Source organism: Leptosomus discolor, chromosome 21 (genome assembly GCF_034619465.1).
Source record: "Leptosomus discolor isolate bLepDis1 chromosome 21, bLepDis1.hap2, whole genome shotgun sequence".
Classification (NCBI taxonomy): domain Eukaryota; kingdom Metazoa; phylum Chordata; class Aves; order Leptosomiformes; family Leptosomidae; genus Leptosomus; species Leptosomus discolor.
In genome coordinates, this window is record NC_141411.1 from 6,687,326 (window position 1) to 6,696,681 (window position 9,356).

The window sequence follows — 9,356 nt, forward strand, 5'->3', positions numbered from 1 at the left end:
TCTCACTCCTCATGAGCTGCCAGAAGGGATCCAGCGAGCCCCAGCTGCTCCGTCAGTTTGTGGCCACAGAGGATGACAGCCTCCTGGGGGATGCTCTCCAACAATCGGTGCTTTTTGTAGCCCTACAAAGGATTTCCTCAGCCTGCTGCATCTGTGAGCCTTACCAAACTCGGGCAATGCCCCGAGGCACTGAAGCGAACAGCCGTGGAGATGGAAAGGGGACCAGAATATGGATGATCATCACAGCTTGACCTGGGAACCAGCAAGACTCCAGGCCAGACCCCAGACATGCCCCATGGGGCTGAGAGATCTCTCCCAGCTCAGGTCTCTGCCCTGCCAATATACACCCCATTGCATCAGCTCCACCAGGACACCCAGGTCTCCCACTGCCTGGCAGGCAGAGGCTCCTCATCTATTTGGGATCTGCTGCTCCACATCCTGGTCTCCCAGGGTGAGCATAGCTGCTCCTGCAGCTGGAGAGCCTCGTCCTCTCCAGCCACAGCCTCCTGCTCTGGGAACCCCTACCTGGCTGGACACCATCTTGCACGTGGTGCAGCTGGGGATGGTGCCTGTGTCCAACCCCTTCATCCATGGGCATGGGACTCACTCTTCACCTTTTGCACAGCTGCAGGCAGCAAATCCGTGCAGAAGCAGCTGTGGGGTCGGAGCCAAAACCAGGACACTTTCCACAAGATGGCAGAAATACTTTCCACTTCTAGAAATACAAGTTGTTTTTTTCAGCTTGAATGCTTTGAGAAGACTTGAAATGTTTGCAGAAGGTGCCAAAGCTGAGCAGGGGTCTCCCAAAGCTAGCAGGTTCTTGATGAACAGCACATGCTCCCTGCCTTGTGCCATTGACACATAGAAAAGTCTTCATTAAATAAGGAGCAGTTATCTACTTTGGGATAATGGAAAGACATTATTAAAATGGAGCTGAGCCACTCACTGAAGACTTTAAGCTTTCTGTGAGTTTGCCAAGTGACATACGAAACTTTCCCAATGTTGATCTTGTCGACTCTTATAAACAAGAGGATATTGGCTGTCCTGTCCATGTTAATGAGCTGACATGGTTCAACAGCGATATCAGCTTAAGTATCCTAAAAACCAGCCTGGTTTTCAGCCTAAGGCAAAATATTTCACAGGAAAAAAAAAAAAAGGCCCTTCCCAATAATTCAGAATTTCAGGCCCAGGCAGGGACCCTGACACAGTTTTTAGACATTTTCAGGGTATTTCTAGGCCCTCCCATCTGTCTCTGAGACACTCAGTAGATCTCAGCATCCCCTTCAGCTGCAAGACAGGGCTGAGCCACCCTCATCACCAGGACAGCCTGGTGACTCCTGCTCGGGGACAGTGGCTGAGGGACGGGCGCTGGCGTGTATTCAGCTCCGTTGCTGCCCTCTGCAGCTCCAGCCGTGCCTGGCTGCTATTTTTGTTTCTTTGTGGGGTGCCAGAGGGGGTGGTGAGCCCCTTCCCTCCCACGGGATCCCACAGCCCCAGCTCAACTGGTGAGTGACGCTCACAGCCACATTCATGACCCACCACCTCCTCCCTCTTCCTGGGACCCCCTCTCCAAGGCACAACATCAGGACATTGGGGATGTGGAATTAACACACGTGCAATCCCTGCAATCCATACCTGGACCCCCACCTCAGCATCCCAAGCTCTATGTTGAGGATGACAGCATTTCGTCCTCCACTCAAAATGCAAGAGGACTTTATTGGAGATGGCCAAACCCACGGCAGGGGTGGTGTGCATGTCTCAGACCTCTGCTCCTCTGGAGCATAGACATGCAGACATAGAAGGGCACAGGGCAGCTTTCCAGCCTGGTGTTGCTTGGGGCAGGTTCTGGATTCCAAAATGAAATCCAGTGATTTAGGAATTATAATGTAGGACAGTCAACAATGAAATCATTTTGGGAGCATCTGAAGGAAGCCACTTGACCCAAAGCTAAAAAAAAATACTGCTTTTTTTTTTTCTTTTCATTTTTATCTGAGGAAAAACCACTCACAAACTACACTAATGTTCACAGGAGAAGCGAGGCACTGCCAGCCTCTCCACAGGGCATGTGATGGTGGAGGGGGTACACACGGTCTCACCTGCAGAAAGGCATTGGCCCATCATGCTGCAAACCCCTGTCTTGGCAGCGTGACCCCCCACCTTCACCAGCAGTCGGGGGGGTCCAGCCAGACACAAACTGATCCCAAAGCCAGGGCTGGGTGCTGGGATTTCATCAGGGGGGATAAAAGGGCCCTGAAGGTCCCCCTGCCACCTCCCCTGCACCTGACCTCACTGTCATGGTGCTGCACAAAGGGTGCCAGCCCCAGCACCCGCGGGTGCTGGCAAAGCCCCTGGCCCCTGGGCTGGAGGCACAGGGCAGCCTTCAGCCTGTGCAGAGGAGCCCCAGCACCGGGGCATCCTCTGAGCAGTGTGGGGAGGGTCGATGGACTGGGGGCATCTTGGGGCTGGGAGCAGCAAAGCTGGATTTTCAGGCTCCTGCCTTTGAACTCAAGCAGCTCCAGGGCCACCTCGCTTCATTTTGGGGCTCAGCACTCAGACCCAGCACTGCTTGGTGTCCCCAGCACAGGGGTCCCCAGGAGCCAGCCCCTCCTTGCAGTGGGAGCCAGCGTGCTGGGAAGGGGCTGTGAGGCCACATGCCTGCCAACCTTCCCACCTCCAGGGACATTAGGAATGCTTCCCATGTGCCCTCTCCCTGCTTCTCGGGCTGGCTGGAAGCACCCTGCGAGCTCCCTTGCATCCCTAACTGTGTGCAAATAGTCAACCACAAACACCTTCACAGTGCTTGGCCTCCTGCAATGCTCCTAGGGCCCTTCTCCCCCTACACTTGCTTTCCCCTGCAAACCCGTTGCTCTCTGGCCCCTGCCTGCCAGAGATTTTTCCTTTGGGTAAAATCACCCCATTTACCCAACGTCACCCGTCAATGCTGAGCCCTGTCTGGGCCAGCAATGTGCTGGCACCACGTTACTGGTGATGGGGGATGCACCATCCCTGCTCTGCTGTCTGGCCGAGTCTCTCGGCTGTTTATTTGCTTTTCAGTCTCTGGGTGACCTTTTCCTCCACATGAAAAATTCAGCCCTCACAGGCAGCGAGGGAAGCCATCCTGCCTCCCACCCACATGCCGCTGGCTCAGCTCTCACCCCCTGGCCCCTGCTCCCAGGGTCGGGCTGTGAATCCACCCACCGAGGGTGGATCTGGCAGATTTGGGTGTCTGCGCAGAGGGAAATCCCATACCTGGAGGAATACACGATACAGGCGGGGGCTCTGGTTGCATGTTGGTCTGTAGAGTGATGAGGAGCTCAGGATGGGGACAGAAAACCTTGGCTTTCCCCGTGCCCAGACCTGAAACACCGACACAGCCATCTGCCTTGCTCTTTCTGTCCCTCTCCCTCCGCTGACCACCCAAATTTCTCCCCAGCTCGCGGGTACTGCAGCCTCTGCTGCCTCATCCGTTGATGCACGGTGGATGTGTCCACGGACAGCGCTAGCACTTACTCACACCCACCTTGATCATTTTCTTCCCCAGTTCCTTGGTGGTCTTGGAAAACAGAAAATACCTATTTACAGTGAGTGAGCACAAAATTCAGAAGTCTTTGGAAAGCCCTCGCACTGGGTGTTCCCCACCCCGGTTGCTGCCCTGCCACAGCACAAGCTCAGGATGCTTGCAGGACTTTGAATGACTCTCACTGAATCTCCTGACTCCAGGAGCTGGAGATTTAAATGAAACCCCACGACAGAGATCCTTGCCATGGAAATGCTCTGTGAGCACCAGCACCTTCCTCCAACCACTGACAACTCCATTCCCTCCCAAAATGTGCACAGGGACCTGGTTTGGTGGGCTGGCCCACGCAGGGGTCCACTCCCAGAGCACCTCCCTGTGGGCAGGGGACAGGGTGTCACCAACCCTGGAGCCCACCCTGTTTCGGTCCCTCTGTCCATGCTGTGGCACAGGAGCGGTGCAGAGCTCCATCTGTGCAGGGTTTGAATCCGGCTTCATCTGTGCCCCCCAGCTTGGACCCCCCCCATTCATCTCCGCACACAAGCAAGGGGGTTCCTCAGCAATTTAAGCTCTGAGGACCAGGGATGACCAAGCAGGATTTGTTGGGTGGAAAACCACCAAAATGCTTATTCCCAGGCTGCTTGGAAAGAGCCAGCACAAGCCTAGCCCTGCATGGTAAACAGGCTCCGGCCATGCCACTGTCCCTTCCCAAAGCCACCCTGGAGCTGCCCTGGCACGGGGATGGGACTCCATGGACCCCGGCGGGGTCTGTCAGAGGCAGCCAGCGTGCAGGCTGGGGCCGGCTGCCACAGCCCGGAGGGATGGGGCTCCGCGCTTCCCGATTCCCACGCGGCCGGGCAATCTCCGGAAGGATCTGCAGTGCCTCTGGCCGCGGGGCTGGGGCTCAGGCTCTGGCTTGCGGAGCACGGTGGCTCGAGGCACTCGCGTCTGTGCTGCCTGTCGGGGCAGAGCCACCCCTTCCCCTGCCTGCCGACCCTGCCTGCGAAGCCAGGCAGCGCTGCTCCCGGATCGCCTGCCCACAAACCACCGTGGGAATCTCTGGGGACACGGGCACAGCGGGACGGGTGACCGGAGAGGCTCAGAGTGGCAGCGGGGGGCTTCAGAGCCTGGCTGCGGGGTGCTGGCAGATATAGGGGGATGCCAAAAATCAGTGAAGCTCTGTGCAGGATTTGTGCTCTCCTATACCCTGTGGGGTCTCACAAATCAAAGCAACACAAGGGTAAGAAGCAGAAGGTCCTGTTTGGGGACATTTTTGGTACAGGGAGTTGGGGTTCCCATTGCCTATCCCAATGTCCCCCATTAGCCCAAGGACAGCCCAGCCCAGGGCAGGACAGTGTCCAGCAGCACGGCCATGTCACCACGCCATCCAGGTACAGTGCCTGGAGGGGTCCATCCTGCAGCAGCAGCTCTCCAGCCCCTTCTCAACATCGTGGCTCAGGGGGAGCTGTGTCCTCAGCCACATCCATCTGTCCCAGTGTCACTGGCATTCAGGCAAAGATCACCGTTGCACTGCTTCCTTCAGGCTCAACTTCATCCATCCCATCCCCTGTCCTGCAGGAGAGGACCAGGGGACCCCATCAGTCCACCAAGGTCCTGGACATGTCAGCTGAAGGATAGTGGGACCCCAAGCAGTGAGGTCACCTCCTGTTATGTCCACAGCCCCAGGCTGCGGCCATGACTGTGTCCTTTACCGCGTTGTGCCAAGGGGATGTGGCTTGACCCCTGCAGCTGTGCCGGCCCAGTTCCTGCAGTGCCTCTGTCCTGCCCCAGGATGGAGGAAGACAGTGCCTGCACTGGCCTCCCCAGGGCCACTGTCCCCGGGCCACAGGCAGCAGTGGCCTCAGTTGCCCGCCGGGATCCCATTCTCCCCACCGCCGGCCGAGCCGAGGGCCATCTCCATCCTGCTCTTCGCATGCTGCATGTCTGCGGGCTGTCCCACCGGGGCTGTGTCAAACTGCACCACTGTGGAGAGAAGGCTCTTGTTACCCACCCAGCCAGTGCTGCGACGTGGGGCAGGATCCAGCTCCAAGGGGGGCTGGGAGCAGAGCCAGCCACGGTCCTCACCGCTACACCACATGCAAGAGAGCAGAGCCCTGTATCCCTTGGGGCCACCCCAGATGGAGGGAGGGTGTTAGAAAGTCCCTCTCCAGGGATGAGGGGAGGTGAAACCCAGCAGGGGATGCGAAGGGCAGAGCCCATCCAGTGGGGGGGACGTAGAACCACCACCCTGCAGACCCATCCCCATCCACGGGACCCCCTCCATGATTCCCATGGGGAAGCCAAACCACTTGGAGATGGGACCCAGCAGACAGGGACCTCATCCTCCGGTGGGTTGTGCACCCTGACTCGTGGCATGGCAGGGGGGGTCCAGTACCTGCTCGGCAGCTGTGCCGTGCGCGGACGACCTGGATCGCCTGCTGGTTCTTGAAGCGGACGAGGCCCATGGTGATCTCAGCGTTCCAGCCCGGGTCCTCCTGGGCGCAGCGGAAGTCAATCTCATGGCTGTCGTCCATCACCACCGTGAAGTAGATGTGCCGCTCCTTCCACTCCACGCACTCCACCGCCTTCATGCGAGCAAAGCTCAGCTCCTTGCACCGCGAGCCCTTGGGCTCGAAGAGCTGCAGCCCTTTCTCTGTCAGCAGGCACCGCTTCTTCTTCCAGAGCTGCAGCAGCCCCCCACTCCGCTTCTCCAGCACCCCCTCTCTCAGCACTTTCTCGGGGGTCATAGCGGCTCCTCACTCCCACCCCAGGATCCTCAGCACCTCGTGTCAGTGCCACCAGGCATCACCCGCTGCAGAATTTCCAGCCCCTCCACGTCAGTGCAGAGCTCCCCGGAGCCAGGACCCCCACAGCAGCCGTGTTGCCCCTGGGGGACTGGCCGCCCTGCGCTCCCTGGCTCTCAGAGCGGGTGAGCGATGGGGTGCCCCATGCCGGCCTCCAGCCCAGTTCCCGGGGCTCTGCTCCCTGCCCTGTGCAGCGTGTGGGATCCCCAGCGCTGCGCGCCCCAGGAGCTGTCGCTACATGCCCGGCCGCTCTCCCACTCGCATTCCTCCCCGCCTCGCCTGGCCCCTCCTGCCGTGCAGGCACCCTTCACGCCCAGGCGAAGCCCGGCCAGGCCCGGCACAGCCCCGCTTCACCCGGGAGGCACTTTCGAGGTGCCCGTGGGCAGGCGCTGCCCCCGGGGTCCTCGTGTGAACAGGCAGGGTGTGGGCATGGGTCTGCACGGCAGGGGTGCCACGGCAGGGCTTGGAGACATCTGCACAGCAGCCTGGGCACGGGGTGCAATGCCAGTTGTTGGGGGTCGCAGTGCCAGCTGTTGGGGGTCGCAGTGCCAGCTGGCACAGGGCTACAGGGTGCAGTGCTGATGGGGACAGGGGGCTGGGGGGGTGCAGCGCCAGCCAGGCACGGGTTTATAGGGTGCAGTCTCACTTGCAGGTGGGGCTATGGGGTGTAGTGCCAGCTGGGGCAGGGGGCTGTGGGGTTCAGTGCCACCCAGGGCAGGGGGTTATGGGGTGCAGTGCCACTAGGGGTAGGGTGCTGTGGGTGCAGCACTAGCCAAGCAGAGGCTGGGGGGATCCCTGGGTGGAGGCCGAGCAGGGGGAACACACGCAGACAGGAGGTGCCTGGTGTCACCGCTCTGAGATGGCTGTGCAGGGCTGCCCGGCAATGGGCACAGCCCTTGGCACCCACCACCCACCCAGCCCTGCACCCAAGGGTGCTGGCCCAGCCCTCAGCACACAAAGTTCCTGTCCCCCAAATCCCCTGGGACAAGGATTTGAAGTCCCCAGCCTGTCCAACAGTGAGGATGAGCATCCCCCATCCTCATGTGACCTGTGCAGGGGGGGACGCACCCCCGGAGCAGGACCAGGGCAACACAGCACAGCCTAGTGCCACCTGAGTCCACCCTTCCCTGCAGCAAAACACCCGTCTGCTTTCCAGCCCGTCTCGTTCCCGGCCACCGTCTCATTCCTGGCCACCGCAGATCCGTCTGTTCCTGTGCCAGCAGCTGGCACAGAGGGGTTCACCGTGCCCTGCTGGGCTGCCAGCGGGGACATCTGGGGCCTTTGTGCTGGCCATGGGCTGCCAAAAGGGTGATGGTCACAGCCTGCTGGGCAGCTGGATGTGCCCCCAGAGATTCTGAGGCTGTGGGTCCCTTTGCCCAGCTGAGCTCTGGAAGGGGAAAAAGTCCCTCCTGGGGACGCGTCAGGTCAGCCCTCGGCTCCCTGGCACACAGCCGCTGCCTCGGTGCTCCCCACCTGAATCACCTTGTTCGTGCCCCTGCAGACCCCAATGCCCCGGCACCCCTGAGCCAGAGCCCCTCTTGCCCCAACCCCTCCATCATCCCCGGTCCCCACCGAGGACATTGCCTGCAGCTGGTGTGACCGGGGGGCAAGTCTGCAGCACCGATGAGATGCACCTAATTATCCCTCATTAAGAGGGCAGGGCAGCAGCTGCTGGAGCCAGGAACTGGTTCGTGCTCCCCGGGGCCAACCTCACCACGCTGGCAGAGATCCCGGGTGTCCCAGGAGACCCAGGTTCGTGACGTCAGGCGGCCCCGGCTCCCCTGCGGCCCTCACACCCCCGCAGCCAAAGGCAGCATGGCCAGGCACAGCCGGGGGGGGCCAGCGCAGCCCCGGAGGTCACCCGGAGCACCCCAGCACTTTTGGGAGGAGCAGAGCAGATGTGTGGGTTCCCTTCCCAAAGGAGCATCCAAGGCTGTTTTCCCACGCACAGGTAAAGCTCAGCTCCAGGGATGCTGAGCCCTGGAAATTTGGGGGTGAGTATTTTCAGGACTGTCGCTCCTGACTCAGCTCCGGGGAGCTGGGATGTCCATGGGCACTCGGTTTACCAGCCAGCCAAGGGCTGCCAACCCCTTTCTCCGAGACCCCAGCTCCACTGCTCACTGCCTCTTCAGGGTCCAGCCGCCAAAAGGAGGTCATTTTCCCACAGCCGCGGATGTAAAGGAGCTTTGACAAGGTCTTTCTCCGCTCCTCTCTCCCCAGCTGCCCGTTCCCAGACCCGCAGGGCGGGAGGCTGGTCCTGCCGGGCTGCCCGGGAGGCCGACGCTGCAGCTCCTGCCCTCCAGCAAACCCAGCAGGACTCACCGCACCAGGCTGCCGGCGAGCAAAAGGCTCCGCTCCGCGGGGCTGCCCGCGGTCCCCACGCATCTCCCGTCCACATAGAGCCCTCACGGGCAGGTAATGGGGGCTCAGCTGGGGAGAAGTCCTGCCCCGGGATGGCTCAGCAGCCGCTGGGGTGGCATCCCCACAAAGCACTCACGGCTGGGACGGGGAGGAGGCAGTGTGGCATCCCCTGCCACAAGATCCCCCCGGCCGTGAGGCTCGGACGGCTCCAGTTCGACCCCTTAGAGCGGTACCATCTCCAGCAGCCTCCAGGGTACTTGGCCTCAAGCTGACCGCTTGTGGGCCGTTTCTTTGGAGGCAGGTTTGGGTCCCACAGCCCCTTTTCCAAGGGCTGGCAGCCCCCTGTGCTGGCAGCAGGGAGGGATGGGTGCTGCTGGGTGCAATGCGGCTCTGCTGCCTCTAAAGGGAGTTGGACAACACTTGGGTGCAGGTGTCCAGACACGTCCAGCTGACCAGTGCCGCACTGTGCCCACGCACGGGGAGCAGTAACCAGCAGAGGGTAGCAGATGGTCACAACCATCTAGATGAACTTTGGGCAAGAGGATGCCCAAAAAGCACCTCTAATCCCACCCAGCTTCTCCTGGGCCTTCCCCCACCACCTCCTTGAGCCCACCTCACGTCCTCTGTCTGGATGTGCACCCCCAGCCATGCCTGTCCTGGTCTTCCCGTGCCAACAG

General features: G+C 60.5%; 1 protein-coding gene across 1 annotated transcript; it reads right to left on the reverse strand.

Moving 5' to 3' along the window:
• Nucleotides 1–5,375: 5,375 nt before the first annotated feature.
• Nucleotides 5,376–6,261, reverse strand: PHLDA3 (pleckstrin homology like domain family A member 3). Its single transcript, XM_009956891.2, has 2 exons — nucleotides 5,910–6,261; nucleotides 5,376–5,497 (listed from the first exon to the last, which is right to left on the reverse strand). Exons 1-2 carry the CDS (start codon nucleotides 6,259–6,261, stop codon nucleotides 5,376–5,378), a joined length of 474 nt encoding a protein of 157 aa, XP_009955193.2.
• Between the last annotated feature and the right edge of the window lie 3,095 nt (nucleotides 6,262–9,356).